We start from the raw sequence: 19162 nt of genomic DNA, 5'->3' as shown, positions 1-19162 counted from the left end.
GGGGTATTCTAGTCATTTTACCTAATATGTCGTATTTTTATCATTTTTATCTCATGAGGGTATTTTTAGTCATTTTAGTCATTTTTCATGAGCCATCGGTCATTTTTACTTGATATAGGGGTATTTCGATAATTTTTCATGATCTTGGGGTATTTTAGTCATTTTACATTATATGAGGTTATTTTGATCATTTTTATATCATAAGAGTATTTTAGTCATTTTGCACGACTCGGGGGTATTTTGTCATTTTTACCTGGTATAGGGGTATTTCTAGTCATTTTACCTAATATGGTGTATTTTTATCATTTTTAACCCATGATGGTATTTTTAGTCATTTTAGTCGTTTCATGAGCCATGGGCCAGTTTTACTTGATCTATGGGTATTTTAGTAATTTTGCACGACTCGGGGTATTTTGATCATTTTTATGTCATAAGGGTATTTTAGTCATTTTGCACGACTCGGGGTATTTTGTCATTTTTACCTGATATAGGGGTATTTCAGTCATTTTGCCTGACTCGGGGTTTTCTAGTCATTTTACCTAATACGATGTATTTTGATCATTTTTTAATGTCATGTAGATACTTAAGTCATTTAACACATTTTTGGTGTATTTTGGTCATTTTAACCCCTTACGAGTCAGATTTAGATTTATAAATAACCTCTCGCAAAAAGGATTTATAAATCCAAAAAATTACACTAACATGAGGAATTTGTAAATCTAGTGGATTTCAGTCAAATCCAAATCCAGATGTCATAAAGGCTTGCCAAACGCCAAATTTGAATTTGAAAATCCAAATTCACCTCCAAATCCAAATACAAGGGGTATCCAAACGGGCCCTTAACCTATTTAGGTTTTTAATAAACAAACCTTGTTTTGCGATTAGGGTTTAAGTTCTAATCTTGTTTCACGATTTATGGATCTTCCATATGTAGATCTCTCCCTTTGGCTGCAAAAACGTTTTGGGTTAATTAATCTCTGCTCAAGCCTCTTAAAAGAGTATTTATAGGCTTTCTTAAAAGCCCTAACCAAAAATTATAACAAAAGGATGAAAAAGCCCTTCCCACAAAAGAGGGGAACGAAATTGAGAAAGGGTTTTATTTTAGTGTGTTTACACTTTCACCGTAAAATCGGTCCAGTTCGATTTGATTCCAATCCGTGTTTCTAGCAAAAGCTCTGCCCGACCCGACCCGACCCAAGTTGGACCCCTACGTTTTACACTAAAACAGGGTGGCCGGGGAAGAGAGAAGGCGAATTTATCATTCTACTTTGACATTAACCTTCACGTGTGTTGTGATGTACCCTGGTACCTGCTTTTGCTGGTCGTCTCATTTTCTTTCTTTCTTGATTTTCCCATGTTTAGTAAACAACAAAGTTTAGAAAATCATTTTGGATGGAAACACAATAAAAATCTCACAATTTATCAAAGCCTTGCCAAAAGTCCAAAATCACTCTCCTTTCTAAAATACCACCAAGTTTTTTCTTTTCTTTTCTTTATTTTTTCATGGGCTCACATTTTCTGGTTCGTCGGTTCATCGGACCGGATAATTTATCTGGTCCGTCGATCAAAAATAGGCTGGGCCCACATTGACTGAATATGTTATATAATTTCTCTACCGACGTGAATGACATGTTTTGTTTCCAGCATCACGTGATTTTAATTTCTTGTCTATGATTTTGTCCTTTATCCTCTCTTTTTTCCAAAGTATATTTTGAACTTTAATTTGGTAGATTAGGTCTTAGAGCTCTTTTTTTAACCATTCTTTGAGCCCCGATTCTCGGACCGGAAGTGACTTTGTTTCGCTTCACAATTTTCGGTTAAAATCCAGGATGTGAAGTGCGGATTTGGCAATGTGGGCTGCTTGCCAAATGCCATTTTTGATAAACAGTTGTTCCCTAGAGTGAGAAAAGCATGGAATCATTTGGACAATGGTTTCCAAATCCAACCTAGTTTCCAAAATTTTACAGTCTCCAAAAAGTTGGAGCATGTAAGAAGGCGATGTGCTTACACGCACACATTAACACGTACGTGCGGCAAAGCCCAAGTTGAGTTAAGATTGGGGCACCATTTTAACAATGGCACTCTCTCTTTACTTACCCTTGCAGTTTTATCCTAAAGGTTATTACTATTCCTAAGAACTATCAGCAACTAATTAGAAAAGTATTTAATAAAGTGAAAGGTGCCATTTAAAATATTTTCTGTGCTTTCAGAGAAGCTAATCAAGTTGTAGACTCTTTAGCCAATTGTGCTTGTGCAAGTAAAATTAATAAAGCTTTTAGATATTGGAAGGTCATCTTGACTAGATAGAGGTACGGTCAAATGTGATGCTTTGGGCATCCCAAGTATTCGTTGTAAGTTAATTTGAGTATTTTTTTTGCTTTTGGAGATAATGTGGTATGTCTCCTTATTAAATTTTTTGGGCAGTGATAAATCGACTCCTCATGTGTCTATCTCTCCTCTTTCTCTGTCTAACCTAGAGGAGAGAGAAAGACACATGGGGAGTCGATTTATCACTCCCCTTTTTTTTCATATTTATAAAATTTAAAGTGTTGGCCCTGCTAGATAAATTTTGGGTTTAAAAACGGAACGGTGCAATTTAAATTGCAGGGCAATTTATGAAAAAATTGTGTTTATTTCTCAAATGATGGGTAAATAGCAGTGTTTGATTTCACGTGGTATCATATGATGAAAAAGACCAAAATGCCGTCTTTTTCATCTCTAATGTCAGCCATGTCTGCAACTCGAAAGAGGAAGAAGACGAAAAGAAAGAAGTAAAAGAATAGCAAGAAAAACATAGGAGGAAGAAGAAGGAAAAGAAAGAATCGAAGCTGGAAGAAATAGAAAGTGATGGAAAAAGGAAAAAAGAAGAATCGGTTCATAAAAAATGAAAGGCGCCAGGAAAAATGGAAAAGAAGAGGAGGAAGGAAAAAAAAGAAGAATAAGAAAGAAAAATATAGAAGTTGGAGTCAACTCGGTAAAAGTCGCGCGGTGTCGACTGAGATAAGTTGGGATCGACTTTGTAAAAGCTGTTGTTGATTCTTTAAAAGAGATCGATCCCATCTTCTACCAAGTCGACCCCAACTTTTACCGATTCAACCACAACTTTTGTTGAGTCGTCTCCAACTTTTTTTTCCGTTTTTCGCTCTTCCAAAGAGAACCTTGATAGAGCTTATGTGAAGAACATGGATTTGCCTCTAAATAAATAGTAACCATGAGGAGAGGTTTTCCAAAGCGGCTGATTGTAGAACTGATTGTCTTTTATAAATGAGCCTAGAAATTTAGCTCCAAGCTTCAAAAATTCAGTGATCCAATCATAGAGAAGAGAAGTTTCTTCCTCCAATCCACCAAACTACTGTTTCTAATTGATACTAAAGAAAGTAGAAAACTCAACACAGACCCACGATAAAACAAAGGACTTACATGATTCGACAATGCTGCCTAGGATTAGCAAACCCTAGATCGATCAAAACCTAACCCATTGAAACCCTTGAATGACGAATATATCTATTTATATATAATATATACTAATGAAGACAGATAAAACTTAGTATATATTATAGATAGATATATTCGTCATTCAAGGGTTTCTTTGGTGAAAATGTTGAGGGGGTGTCTTTGGTGAAGTCGATACCATGGGGACTGAAGTGTAATTTGGCTATACTTGAGGGGGTGTAAATGTAATTATCCCTTTTTCTTTCCATTGTATTTTGTTTTCTTTCTGAGATTTATTTTTTTTGAAAATCTTTTCCCTAGGAAGTCAGATTTCGCAAGAGGTTTACACTTCATGCATGATATGTTGTGGACCATCAGTTTACAACACATTTTTGATAAGGTCAGGCCATCATTTCACACCCATACATAGCCTGGGTGGGCACCACCATTTTACATCTCATGTTTTGATAAGTAGGCCCCACCATCTCTACCCAAAACCATGCATGTGGTAGGTCCACCATTTTAACACCCATGAGTGGGCCCACTATCTCTACCAAAGTGAGGCCCACTATTTTACACCTTATATTTTGATATGGTAGTTCCCGGCACCCAAAGCCATGTATATGGTGGGGCCCATTATCTCTACCCAAGTCCATGCATTAGGGTGGGCCCCACTATGTGCCACCTCATGTTTTGATAGAGTGCAGCCCATTATTTACAACCATGTATAGCATGGGCCAAGAATGCTAGTTTGTGAAGAAGAGAAGAGAATACAGTCCATGCATAGCATGGGCAAATAATGCCAGTTTGTGTGTAAGGGAAGAAAATACAGCCCTCTTTGGATGGCACCAAAATTGGTCCTTACTTGCAAATAAGATTATTTTAAGTTTTAGAAGCCATTTACCAAAGGGTCTCTTTTGGATACCTTTAAAAACTCTTTGCAGCAAACGTTTTATAATGATTAAAATGATTTTCTAGGGCTGATGTTTTCTTTTAATCTCAGCCATTCGCCCTTATAAATGGCTGATTTTGGTGCAACTTAGACCACATCATTGGTGCTTCTTGTAATTAGAGGAATGCTAGTTGACCTATTTTTCAGACAACCTGGTAGTTCCAAACTTCCAATCTGCGAATCTGGTTGCATTTGAGGTGTTGGGCGAATGTCATCGTCCTCTCAAAGCTCCTCCTCTGTAGCAGTTGTGTGATCATGAAAATTTCATTCACCACCCAACCCCACTCAGTTCCTTCAATGTGGGGCATTATTCTTCTTCTTCTCTCTTGTTGTAACTCAATTCCTCCTTTCTTTCTATATTTTATAAGCTTTCCCTCTAATGACAGATTGCTATCTTACTTTTTAATGTAGCTATCAGAAGTTATTAGCCAAGAAAATTATATTTAACAAAAAACTAGTACATTTACGCGGCTAAGAATCTACCACAAAAATAACTTAGTAGCTCAATAATCTCAATGTCATGAGAAAAATAATAAATAAACAAAAAAAATTTATACAAGGCTGCAATCGAGCCAACAACCATCCGCTGAATTCGGCTCCGTCGGACATGCTTGGTTGTCATTTTGCTTGACATTTGAGTATGAAGGTGGCAACGCGATGTCTTGCATTCCCCGTTGTCGTTACCATCTCCATCTGCTTCCTCTTCAAGATATGTTGAATAATTAGACAAGAAAATGGCAAGTGTTATGCACAAATATTATTCATGCGGAAAATTAAAAATACATACCTTTATAAGGTATGCTAAACTGAGGGGTGGCGTTCTTGCAAAAATGATTGGGGGTGCCCTTTCACCCCATTTTTGCAAGAACGCCGCCCCTCAGTTTAGCGTTCCTCTACCTTTTTGTATAATAAATCTTGGAGTTTTTACCAACTGAATACAAAAGGTAGTCGAAATATTTGTCTAAAGAAAAACAAAAGGTACAACGTTAATTTTGGAGTTTTTTTTTCAAAAAAAAATGTCTAAACAAGGTTAATTTTGATAATATTAACCAGTTAGAATCTATGTATGTGAAAAAACCAAAACACACTTTTGTAAATCTTTCCCCGTTTTCTTTTTCTCCACCTCGGCCTCTTGATAGCTAGGCACCCGCATCGAACCATCTATTATAGGATTCACAAATGGTACAGCTTCATACACCCTACTGTGCGGCCCAAAATAAATGACCATATTATAAAGTGATCCCCACATGTGTCGGACCTTATATATACAGAATCAGGAAGCATAGTTAGCAAACCGTAGTATGGCAAAAAGAATGGGAGGGAAAAATTTGGTTTTATATGTTTTTTTTTTAAATGATGAGATTGTTTTCATTCAGAAGCAACCAATTGAGAAAGTAGGGGCAACAAAGAGAACAAGCGAGGGAGAAAAGCAAGAAATTATAAAAATCTCAGCGAGGGAGAAAATCAAATAATTGTAGTGCCGGATGAGATATTCTCGTCCCAGCTAGCCGACCTGCCTCTCCGTTAGTTGATCTCCTGACATGGTGGAAATGGATTGAATGGCCCTCAAGTCGATCAAAGATCTCATCGAAGAACTCTAAAAATCTTCATGATAAATGAGATTTCTTTTCAAGCCATCTGATCACATTAAGGGAGTCCCCTTCCATTATTAGATTGTCCAAGTCTATGTTGCTGTCAATCTGATCCCTTGAAGGACTGCTCTGACTTTTGCCTCATTTGAATCTTTTGTGCTAATCGAACCCTCAAAAGCTCATTTTGTACAGCCATTTTCATCATAAAGAAGCCCTCCAATTCCTACCAGACCTGGGTTACCCAAACTCGACCCATCAAAGTTTAATTTCAGGCACCTAGGGCTTAGGGGCTTCTGGAGCTACAAACTCCTCACAATCCCTGCTCAAACATATCTCCTTCCAACATTGTCCTATATCGGTGGCCTGAGTACAAGCTAAAACCTACGAGGCAAGCACAACAATAAAGCACACAAGAAGCAATGGGGCACAAAGATACAGGCAGTAATCTTTACTGTTGAATCACAAAGAAATTACAATAGGACTGTGCCAAAAGGCTAAAACTCCAAAGGGGACCCTGTCACCCATTGATTAAATAGAATCTTTGCTAGGGTATGTGCTAGCAAGCACCACTCAATGGCCAACAAGCTTCCAAGTTAAAGGGGTGGGGCAACTCACACGTTTAGCTAACCAGGAGTGACCATCAAAAGTGTTGTGATGAAATACTTTTGGAGACACAATGAGACGGGATCATTTGTGACATTGGGATTTCCCACTACAGCTACAATATTTACATACGACACGACTAGTCACGAGACATAGGCTATACAAACAGAGTTGGACGAAATGACCCCATAACACCATTCACTTTTTTTGTGAATGGCTGATTTCAAGTGACTCGCTTGGTCACAACAGAGGCAAAACAATCTATAATTTTTAGGCTCTATTTGGATGCTTAAGCATTCTTTAGGGAAGTAATGTCTATGGAAGGGGGCAGGATTTTGGGTGTCATATAAATCTTGGGAAAATCATGAGCTTTATTCTATTTGGATGCAAGTTTGCCAGGAGAGGGAGGGTTAGAGGGATAAAAAGTTAGAGAGAGGAGAGGTGAAATCTCGTCTTTTTTGAGATATTTCATATGGAAAAAGAAGTGACGCCATATCACGAGACATGCAATTATTAACACTTTCTTCCAAAGTGGGGCTGTTTGGATACGCAGATTTTAGAATCATGGATTTCCTCAAAATTGTAGATGGGAGAAAAGAGAAGAAGGAGACCAACTGTCGTTTTCTAATCATCCCACATTTCCAGGTTTTAGAAATCTCAGGATGGGAGGGATTTCTAAAACCTGGATTTATTACTTAAAATTCAAGATTCTAAAGAAAAGAGAAACGGACGGTCTCCTTCTCTTGTCTCCCAACCAGGATTTTGAGTAAATCCAAGATTCTAAAATCCACATATCCAAACGGCCCCTAAGGATATGGGTGTTACTTTGGCAAATAAAGTAACATACCAAGTAATCCAATAAGTGCACTTTTCATGTGGCATCCAAACAGAGGCTCTCTACTTAAAAGAAAATGATGATGCTCTTTGCTCCCACCAACTCTCTCCCTCTCCCTCCTCTAATCCTCTCACACGCTTGGCTCCACAGTTATTCTTCGTGGTTGCCAAACATGGCCTACGCTTCAATGTTGATGTTGATGTTGATCTATCAAAGAAAGTGAAGTTTCGTGATGAAGAAGAGATCACAGCTCCGTCTTATATTGACATTTGTCCTAGAAAATGAGCAAAAGTAGTCATAAAAAATGAGTTTGGACAAAGTCGTGATTAGTTCTTCCAACGCCAGGAAAGTGAACCGTTGAACGAAACCAGTAGTGTCTTCATATCTTTATTATTGTAACATCATGGTTTGATCTTTTTCTTCCCAAAAAGAAAAATTAATCAGAGTTTTAATGGTTTTGGTTTCCATCACGAAACCATTTTCTGCAAAGGAAGTATGAATGATACTGTCTTTTGTGCACTCTAGGACCCGCAGTGATGTTGAGGGTTCAACTGCTTCTCCCACAAAGAGCCATTTAACATTAATTCATTTTTCTTTGTTCAATGATAAGATATCTGAATTACAAAATCCTGAGGAGAATGGGACCTGCCATGTTATCATAGCCTTGGAGATTATCATACCTATTCAGCCATTGCACAATGCTGAATTAGACTAACAATTTGCAGTGGGGCCCAACTTTTGCTGATCTAAAATACTCATATGTGGGTTGAACTATGGATCCGCGGTGTGAAGGAGCTGGATCAGGCTAATTGGATCCAAAATTTATCTTGTATGCGGATTCGAGCTATTCATTTTTTTTGGGGAAATCCGTGATTGAGTCCGGCCCATTAGAAACCTGACTTGATGTCTGCTTCTAGTCTCCTAATCCAATCAAGACCGTTGGATCATCAAGAAGGTAGGAGATCGGACATGTGGCCTTTTGATTTTGAATCAGCCTCAAGATTACATGACCAGTGATAATAGTGATTTGCAAGTGGGTGAAACAACATGGGCTCCCTAAGAATGTCTGCTAAGAATTCATTAACGGACGAGACATTACTCTGGAGAACTTCCAACTATCCTTTCCTCAAATCCATTATAACTTACAAACTGCAGTTAGGTAAGAACTGTCTTCTTGTTATACTCTTTCTTTTAAGCAAGTAACTTCTATTGGGTTTCAAAATTTTCTATATGAAACCAAGGGAATTCGGTCGTTGATTTTATTGTAATTCTTTTCTCTTTCATAGTAAAAAAAAATTATCCTTACATCTGAAAAAAAGTGGCTTGCATCTACTATTACTGTTCTTAAACTTGAGCTTATGATGGTTTTTTTTACTATTCTTAAGCTCGTGTTTACCGTGGTTTGTCATTTACAGCGGTAAAATGCATATTTAGCGGTTTTAAAAAGTGTTAAGAAGGTAAATCTTACCAATAAAATGCTGTTTATTACATTTTTTGACGGAGGGCAAATTTCCGATTCCTTTAAATATATGGTAACGAATATGCAAACATATTCGAGTGTGTAATGTTTCCTTGTTGTCAAAAACACTTCCCATTCTCTTTGATCAATGCAACATAAAGAGTATTCACAAGGCATCCAGGTTGCATGAGTGCACACCCTTGGAGCGGAGTTGTTGCATCATGGAGTTGAGTATCATGGAGGGATACATCAGATAGCCCATCTGCATCATCGATTCGGCCTATGTGAGGAAGATATTTGCCTTAAGGGCAAAGGATTTAGGTTTGAGACTCGACTCAACTAATAGTTTATTTCTTCACCACTTGATTCCTTATATTGTTTACCGTTCAATATTCTACAATCTATTAGGGCCCGTTTGGATACCTCCCATTTTGTATTTGGATTTGGAATTGAGTTTTGAATACAAAATGAATAGATCCGGCAGCTCATGTAGAGGGAGACAGAGAGGGAAGGGGGTACTTCCTAGTGGAGGGGAGAGTTTGAGGAGCAAAGAGGGCGAAGGAAACTGCCACATATGTGGATTTTCAATTTCTTATTTCCACAGCATATTTAGAAATCTGATTTTTTTCACTGTCAGCTGTTTAATTAGAAATCCAAGAATTTGATCCGATCCAAATTACAATGCAAAAAGGGCTGCAAATGTGAGAAATCCAAATCAAAATCTTCTCGGCATCCAAACGGGCCCTTACTTCATTTTCAGCATTTTATCAGTATAATCTGAAACCCTATAATTTTCAACACCAATAAGCATCTCAGCCTCTGTCTCTCTCTCTCTCTCTCTTCACCCATCTTTTTTTCCTTTTTGTTCGGGGTCAAGATTTCTCTCTTTCTGTTCATGGGATGAGGGAATAAGACGAAACATAGAGGCCGTTTTCATCATTGCAACAAAAATCATAGCAAAGGTAGAAGAGGGTAGAGTTTGGCCAAATGCTGAACAACAGACTTATGTATGCACAATTGGATGCATACAATCAATCTGTTGATTAAGTCTGTCTGTTGAGAATACCTTGATTGGATTACCCAGAGCCATTGATCCATAAAGCCTTGTCAAAGTTTCGCCAAAGATCAACGGTCTTGATTTCTCATAAATGACCCTTCTAGAACCAAAATTTCCATTCTGAGCATTGCCCAATTTGAAGTATCGCACCCCATAAAACTTAGTCATAGAAACAAATTTTTGAAAGCATTGAACATAGTGAGCACTATATTCATGTTTGCTCGATTTTCAAATTCCATTTACAAAGTACCTGAATTCGTCATTGTTGGTTTTGCTAACAGTGATCGTTATCAAAGTTAGTCTCTAATGAAAATTATTCAAAGGAGTAAGCTAAGTTAGACTAATCATTGTGCAAGTAACACTACTAATTATCAACAAAACAAAAGACAAAAACCAAGGTCATCACCATATATCCAAATCAATGAAATAAAAGGAAATCAGAGACATAAGCAAACATAATCCTCAAGTAGTGAGATTTTTGGCATCCAACCTCAGAATTGAAATAATTTCTTCTCCCAACTATGCCTATGGAGGCCAGGAAATCTCTATAACGATTGGGTTTGAAGACAAAATGAGCCCTCCTCTAGGCCATAATAGAAGCCCATAATAATATAAGAAAGCCCGTGATGGTAGACATACCAACCCACTCCATCTTGCCAGCACTGCTCCCATCTCTTCCGGGTGTACCTGTAAATTGATCATTCGTTGATCTATTAATGGTTACGATTGTTATTAAAAAAAATTCTAAGGGGTTGTTTGGAAGCATGAAAAAAAATTTTCAAGACGATAAAACTTATTTTCTACAGAGTTTTTCCCAAAATCGAAAATATTTGCAAACCTAACAGACCCTGGAAAATTTTCCATAAAATATTATTTTCAATAATTGTGTAAGTGATTTTGGAAAAAAAGTCATTTCACGTAGCTGAATTTGTTTTTGTTTTTTTGAATGGTAGAATTCATTAAAAAAGACCGAGGCGGATAGTATGTACAAAGAAGGCAATACACCCTCAAGGGGGAAGAAAATCAAATTTTTCCGAGGACTCCAAATCAACCCCCCTCTGGCTTGTGAATCCGCCTCTCCATTTGCCGATCTCCTAACATGATTGAACCTCACATGAGTCTCCGATAATATCAAGGATTTCATTAAAAAAATCCGCAAACCTCCACAGGAATTTATGAGAGCCGGACACCCATCGGATGACATTTTTGGAATCTCCTTCCACAACAATATTATTAAGATTTTCCCCTTCAAGCAGCTTAATACCTTGATGAGCAGCCCTTACTTCCGCCTCATTCGAATCAGCAGTCCCAATCGGTCCGGCAAAAGACCAAATCACTACACCCAAATCATCCCTTAAGAGCCCACCAATACCCGCAGGACCGGGATTACCAATACTAGATCCATCAAAGTTAAATTTACGCAAGCCATACCCCGCAGGACCAGAATAATATTGTACGTAGCTGAATTTGTCTCATTTATTTAATTCATATAGGTGGCACATTTCTCTTAAAAAAGAGGAGACATAGTTGTTGTGAAATTGCCAAAACATTCCACTCTAATATAGATGCATTGAAAACTTTAATAGGAAAAATTTCCATATAAAATGAATTTGTCAACATATGATTAATGCACTTTCCATGACATTTTTCCTAAAATCGAACATTTTCCCTATTTTCAAGAAAATTTGCAAACCAGTACCCTGGATTTTAGGGCAAATGACGAATTAATTATATTTTGAGTCTGAATTTAGGGATAGACAGTAGCTTCAACTCTATTATCACTTGAGTGACATTGTACTGTCCAAAAGACTATTTTACCCTCTTCTCCTTTTTCTATTATTTTTTTTTTTTAGCTCCACCTTTTTTATTGCACCATAGACTGTCACTACACCCCGGAAGAATAAATTAAAAAAAAAAAGGATGAAAAAGTGGAAGAGGAAGAAGGAAAAAGAAGACGAAGAATAGACAATGTAAAAAAAATGGAAAGTGTCGAAAAAATGGAAAAGATGAGGAAGAAGGAAAAAAGAAGAATCAGTACAGGTAGTCCCGATCATTATGTAACTCAACCCGATCTTTTTACAAGTCGACTAGACCTTTTTGAAAGCCGATTAGACCTTCTTGAAAGCCGACCCGGTGTTTTTGATCTTTTTGCAAGCTAATCCAATGCAAGTTGGCAAGATGTTTTTGTAAGTCGATCCAATGTTTTTTCAAGTCGATCCGATGTTTTTTCAAGTCGACCCAACTTTTTTCCAGGTCATCCCGACTATTTTGCAAGTGCACTCGATGTTTTTGTAAGACAACCCGATCCTTTTGCAAGTCGACCCGATGTTTTTGAAAGTCGACCCAACTTTTTTTGCAAGCCAACCCGACTTTTTTACATGTTGACTTGAGGTTTTTGCAAGTTGATCCGATGTTTCTACAAGTCGACCCGTCTTTTTTGCAAGCTGACTCATTTTTTTGAGAGTTGAACCACGAACTCAAGTGACAATAGAGTGGGCTTCTTAGAGAACAAACTCCAGATAATCTTCTAACTGTTTGCTTGTGTGCGCAGACAGCACGTCTTCTTCTTTGAAGCCATCTCAGCATTCATCCAGATTTTGGCTTGGCAGCAACAAATTGGCGCAGTCCGTGAGATCGATACGAAAAGCCTTGAAAGATCTGGGTATGGCAACTAGAAGAAGCAATCGCACGAACTCCAACCAAGAGATTCCACCTCGATAATTTCACAATCCACGTGGAAACCCTAGAAACCATAAGATCCAAAGTTGCGGCTCCAGAGAACAGCCGCCAAAGATAATCTTAGAATCCTGTATTCTAGGAAGCCTACTAAATCTAAAAGGGAAACCCAAATTCCTAGGAATCTTTGCTAATCTAGGAAGGAACCTTGACCTATCAGGGAAGAGCCCTCACGAGACAACTTTCCTTCCTCTTCACTCCACGACTCTCATCCTATATAAACCCTTCAAAAGCACAAAGGTACGGGTTCTGCAACTAATACTCGTTCCTCTTACGTATCTGTTGTTGCTCGCTGACTTAAGCATCGGAAGGCCTTCCGAGAGAACAAACTCCGGGTGGTCTTCTGATTGTTTGCGGAGCCATCTCGGTATTCATCCAAATTTTGGCCGCAACATATTGGCATCGTCCGTGAGATCAATACGAAATACATTGAAAGATCTGAGTATGGCAACCAGAAGAAGCAATCGCACGAACTCCAAGTATGAGATTCCACCTCCTCCCGGAATCAGGTCACTCGACTGCCGAGCGGCCTCTCGTACTTTTCATCCTCTGCCGATTAATGAACCCCGGCCGTGAACAAGAATCAAGGCAGCAGGCGGTCGTCCCGACAGTGGAACAATTCAACTTCTTAACCCAGCAAGCTGCAGCCATAGTTAGCAAAACTCCGTTTTAAACGACGTAAAAAACACATTTTATTGGTCTGCCGTTTAAAGCTCCATTTAAAACTTTTACAACAAATAAAACTTCGTTTAAACGGTTTAAACAAGTTTTTTGGCCAACTTTCCAATTTCACCCCCACCATATTTTGTAAATAACATAATTCTAAACTCATTTTCTTGTGTTACCGTTTTTTAACTATGTTTTTTTTTTTTTGAACCAGTATTGTATTAAACTCGAATTTTTGCCATCCCGTGTTTTTGCCGGATAACGTTTTCCTAACTATGGTTGCAGCCTTAGCTAACCAACTCAAGAAGTTCAGGAAGAAGGGAACGACTTCTCAACAGAAAGAGGGCGATGCGATGGGAGGAGCACTCATTCTCACCAAACTGACATCCTCATCACCAAAAAGTTTCCGATAGCAGCTCAGACTCCGCATCGAGTCCCGATGTCTCAAGATCTACCCGCTGTGTAGAGGAGCAATACTCCAAGGCATCTGAGGGAGCATCATATGAGGGTTAAAATAACGGCCCAATCAGGGGCTGACACATGTCTCTTTTATTTAATTCATATAGGTGGCACATTTCTCTTAAAAAAGAGGAGACATAGTTGTTGTGAAATTGCCAAAACATTCCACTCTAATATAGATGCATTGAAAACTTTATTAGGAAAAATTTCCATATAAAATGAATTTGTCAACATATGATTAATGCACTTTCCATGACATTTTTCCTAAAATCGAACATTTTCCCTATTTTCAAGAAAATTTGCAAACCAGGACCGTGGATTTTAGGGCAAAAGACGAATTAATTATATTTTGAGTCTGAATTTGGGGATAGACAGTAGCTTCAACTCTATTATCACTTGAGTGACATTGTACTGTCCAAAAGACCATTTTACCCTCTTCTCCTTTTTCTATTATTTATTTATTTTTTAGCTCCACCTTTTTTATTGCACCATAGACTGTCACTACACCCCGGAAGAAAAAATTAAAAAAAAAAGGATGAAAAAGTGGAAGAGGAAGAAGGAAAACGAAGACGAAAAATAGACAATGTAAAAAAAAATGGAAAGTGTCGAAAAAATGGAAAAGATGAGGAAGAAGGAAAAAAGAAGAATCAGTACAGGTAGTCCCGATCATTATGTAACTCAACCCGATCTTTTTACAAGTCGACTAGACCTTTTTGAAAGCCGATTAGACCTTCTTGAAAGCCGACCCGGTGTCTTTGATCTTTTTGCAAGCTGATCCGATGCAAGTTGGCAAGATGTTTTTGTAAGTCGATCCAATGTTTTTTCAAGTCGATCCGATGTTTTTTCAAGTCGACCCAACTTTTTTGCAGGTCATCCCGACTATTTTGCAAGTGCACTCGATGTTTTTGTAAGACAATCCGATCCTTTTGCAAGTCGACCCGATGTTTTTGAAAGTCGACCCAACTTTTTTGCAAGCCAACCCGACTTTTTTACATGTTGACTTGAGGTTTTTGCAAGTTGATCCGATGTTTCTACAAGTCGGCCCGTCTTTTTTGCAAGCTGACTCATTTTTTTGAGAGTTGAACCACGAACTCAAGTGACAATAGAGTGGGCTTCTTAGAGAACAAACTCCAGATAATCTTCTGACTGTTTGCTTGCGTGCGCAGACAGCACGTCTTCTTCTTCAAAGCCATCTCAGCATTCATCCAGATTTTGGCTTGGCAGCAACAAATTGGCGCAGTCCGTGAGATCGATACGAAAAGCCTTGAAAGATCTGGGTATGGCAACTACAAGAAGCAATCGCACGAACTCCAACCAGGAGATTCCACCTCGATAATTTCACAATCCACATGGAAACCCTAGAAACCATAAGATCCAAAGTTGCGGCTCTAGAGAACAGCCGCCAAAGATAATCTTAGAATCCTGTATTCTAGGAAGCCTACTAAATCTAAAAGGGAAACCCAAATTCCTAGGAATCTTTCCTAATCTAGGAAGGAACCTTGACCTATCAGGGAAGAGCCCTCACGAGACAACTTTCCTTCCTCTTCACTCCACGACTCTCATCCTATATAAACCCTTCAAAAGCACAAAGGTACGGGTTCTGCAACTAATACTCGTTCCTCTTACGTATCTGTTGTTGCTCGCTGACTTAAGCATCGGAAGGCCTTCCGGGAGAACAAACTCCGGGTGGTCTTCTGATTGTTTGCGGAGCCATCTCGGTATTCATCCAAATTTTGGCCGCAACATATTGGCATCGTCCGTGAGATCAATACGAAATACATTGAAAGATCTGAGTATGGCAACCAGAAGAAGCAATCGTACGAACTCCAAGTAGGAGATTCCACCTCCTCCCGGAATCAGGTCACTCGACTGCCGAGCGGCCTCTCGTACTTTTCATCCTTTGCCGATTAATGAACCCCGGCCGTGAACAAGAATCAAGGCAGCAGGCGGTCGTCCCGACAGTGGAACAATTCAACTTCTTAACCCAGCAAGCTGCAGCCATAGTTAGCAAAACTCCGTTTTAAACGACGTAAAAAACACATTTTATTGGTCTGCGGTTTAAAGCTCCATTTAAAACTTTTACAACAAATAAAACTTCATTTAAACGGTTTAAACAAGTTTTTTGGCCAACTTTCCAATTTCACCCCCACCATATTTTGTAAATAACATAATTCTAAACTCATTTTCTTGTGTTACCATTTTTTAACTATGTTTTTTTTTTTTTTTGAACCAGTATTGTATTAAACTCGAATTTTTGCCATCCCGTGTTTTTGCCGGATAATGTTTTCCTAACTATGGTTGCAGCCTTAGCTAACCAACTCTAGAAGTTCAGGAAGAAGGGAACGACTTCTCAACAGAAAGAGGGCGATGCGATGGGAGGAGCACTCATTCTCACCAAACTGACATCCTCATCACCAAAAAGTTTCCGATAGCAGCTCAGACTCCGCATCGAGTCCCGATGTCTCAAGATCTACCCGCTGTGTAGAGGAGCAATACTCCAAGGCAACCAAGATCTGAGGGAGCATCATATGAGGGTTAAAATAACGGCCCAATCAGGGGCTGACACATGTCTAGGGTAATAGGGTAAATTTCATGCTGAAGCCCTATAAACCCTAAAGCGCAGTGCCAAAGCCAATCGTCACCATCAATTTAAGAAACGTGATATTTCAGGAACCCAATAGCTAAAGGATATGTATGGAGTCCTATATTCCAGGAAATTAACCCTGCTCAAAGAGGGAAATTCTATGAAGTTACCTAATCCGGGAAAAGAATCCAACCAAGCAGGAAAGAGTCATCCACGGGCAGTTTTCCTTCCTTCCTCAAGGTTCTCCATCTATATATACCACTCTAAGACTCAAAGGTACGGGTTCGGCAACTAATACTCTTTTATCTTACGTATCTATTGCTGGTCACTGACTTAAGCATCGGAGGCCTTCTCGGAGAACAAACTCCATGTGGTCTTCTGATCGTTTGTTCGTGTAAGTAGGCAGTGCTTCTTCTTCTTTGGAGTCATCTTAGCATTCATCTAGATTTTGGCCGCAACAAGTCCAAAACTGACTATTGGTGTTAGGTACCTAACCAATACACCAAAAAGCTCTAGAGTTGATGGAATGAATTAGGCTAAGCCCTTTAAACCTATCTCATACCAAGCTTGGTCCCTCCTAGTCCTATACCTAACAAGAACCCCCACTCTAGATCGTAACATTCCACCATGCTTCTCCATCCACCGTCCTTGGCAGCCTACTATGTGCCAACTTTCACTCCCGCCTTTTTCTCCATGTAGTCTTTTCCACAATTCGCCCCTTCCATGGTCCACTCGGTGGTAGCTTCACTCTGGCAGCTTTCACTCATAGTACTCTCCACAAGTCATATGTTCTGTGACTTGAACATGTGATACCAAATATCAGGTACCAAATAATACGTCAAAAGCCCCATAGATAGGGGTGTAAACGAGCCGAGCCGACGGCTCGGCTCGGCCAGGCTCCCGAGCCTTAGCGAGCTCGTCAATCTCCAAATCCATAGACCCTTTTTAAGAAACACTAATGGTGCCTCTCACCTAGATCTGAAACGAAGAAGAAGTTGGTAGTGGTGGTGGATGAAGATGACCGGTGGAGGCGTATGGTCGTAATGGGGTTGGTCGGATTCCGGCAAGATTGCCGGAATCAATGGAGATGGGTTTGGTGACTGGATTTTGGGATTAACATAAATGGGTTTGGATCTACTGATGGTGATGTGGGGAGTAAGGGAGGGCTTGAAAGGGGTACTTGATGATGTCTATGGAGATTTGAAGATGACTGAGAATGGTGATTTCGCAGGATTCCGGTAAGGCTTGCCGGAAAAATGGAGTGGCTGCAAGTAGAGAAAAGTAGAAAAAAGGGGTTTGATGGGAGAATGTGGAGGTGAAGTGGCAGGGCTTTAGGTGGAGATGATGATGGGGAAAAGAGGAGATGGTCGGATCTCTGGCGGGACTACCGGAGAAGAAGGCCGGAGTCTCCACTCTCACTCTCTCTCTCAGCAGCTCTGCACAAAACCCTTAAAAAAATGAGAGACCCCTTTTAATGCCCTATTTCGAAGGGTTTTGTTAAAAGGGAATGATATTTCGACCCCTAATTCTCCCATGGACAGCCCACTTAAAGGTAGCTCGGCTCGGCTCGGCTCGTTAAGGAGCCCGCCGAGCTCGAGCGAGCTTTCGAGCCCAAACTGACACCCTACCTATAGATGATGGAACGTGTTAGGCTAGGCCCATTAAACCTGCCGCATAGGAGCTTGGTTCCACCTAGAGTCCTATACCTAAGCAGCCCCAGTAAGGACCACTAATTACCGTAACACTCAGACCCAATTAAACGCAATTTGGAGCCCAATAATCAGATTTGGACTCAAAATCCCAGATAGTGGCATAAAAATATAGCTTCCAATCAATTTTCTACGGCAAACAAAGTAAAATACAAAGCACACATGTATGTGAGGAGGAGAAACGGATTCGTACCTGGAGGTGCACCGGTGGCGGGAGGTGGAGCTGTAAAAAGGAAACAAAAACCAAAGAGTCAGAAATATAAAGGAAAAGCAAGTCAAGAAATCAGAAAATATCAAAATAAGGTGATACCCAAAATACCCTCAAGTAAGGGTTAAATTTTCAAACAAATGCCATCATTAGAAAAAGAAAGCTACCTCTGTTACAGGCCTCGATACCAGAAGTGAGACCACAGTACTTAGGCAATTCTAGGGCTTGGGTGATGTTGATTCGGAAAGATGCGAAGATTGCAGGGTTTTTTAAGAGGTTACAGAGGCAGGGAAGATCGTTTCTAACTGCATCTGTGAGAGGACCACAGCAAGAAACAGGGGGGTTTGTCGAATTAACGAAGTCCGCACAAGGTACAAGCTTTGAAGCGCACGCTTGGGTTTGCTGACCGGAGACTCCATTTTTTCCGGCCAAAATAAATGCTACCAAGACTAGTAATAGAAGCAGGACGGTAGAATTACTGAACCTTGAAGAACCCATCCTCTCTCTCTCTCTTTCACTCTCTCTCTTATCTTTCTAGCCCGCTTATGAGTCATGACTTTCGTAGCTTTGTAGGGGTGAAAATTTTGTCCGTAGCGGAAATTACCCAAGTCCTTTCGTATTGTTGTCTTTTGACCACTGCCATGAGGAGTCGTCATCTTATTACCAGTCGAGAGGCAATTTTTGGGTCCCATATGGAGTGAATGTGAAATCATGACCGTTGATCTCTTGGAGTACCATGAGGTGGTCCAAATGGTCCATATTGTCTTACCATCCCATGTGAGGAATGATAGACTGAAGGGCCCCCTTGCAAAAACCAGTTACAAGGGCGCTCCTATAGGTCTATCTCAAGAAAGTGTGTTTATTAATACA

At 39.5% G+C, this 19162-nt stretch overlaps 1 protein-coding gene across 1 annotated transcript; it reads right to left on the bottom strand.

The window, feature by feature from the left end:
• Positions 1 to 10277: 10277 nt before the first annotated feature.
• Positions 10278 to 18844, bottom strand: LOC143885043 (non-specific lipid transfer protein GPI-anchored 9-like). The gene is made up of 3 exons (XM_077388996.1): positions 18460 to 18844; positions 18278 to 18307; positions 10278 to 10617 (listed from the first exon to the last, which is right to left on the bottom strand). The coding sequence occupies exons 1-3, from the start codon at positions 18788 to 18790 to the stop codon at positions 10514 to 10516; spliced, it is 465 nt and encodes a 154-aa protein (XP_077245111.1). The 5' UTR covers positions 18791 to 18844; the 3' UTR covers positions 10278 to 10513.
• Between the last annotated feature and the right edge of the window lie 318 nt (positions 18845 to 19162).

The sequence above is a fragment of the Tasmannia lanceolata genome, unplaced genomic scaffold (genome assembly GCF_043159265.1).
Source record: "Tasmannia lanceolata isolate RefF3 unplaced genomic scaffold, GAP_Taslan_0.1 ptg000008l, whole genome shotgun sequence".
Taxonomy (NCBI): Eukaryota; Viridiplantae; Streptophyta; class Magnoliopsida; order Canellales; family Winteraceae; genus Tasmannia; species Tasmannia lanceolata.
This window is presented reverse-complemented; position numbering and strand designations above follow the sequence as displayed.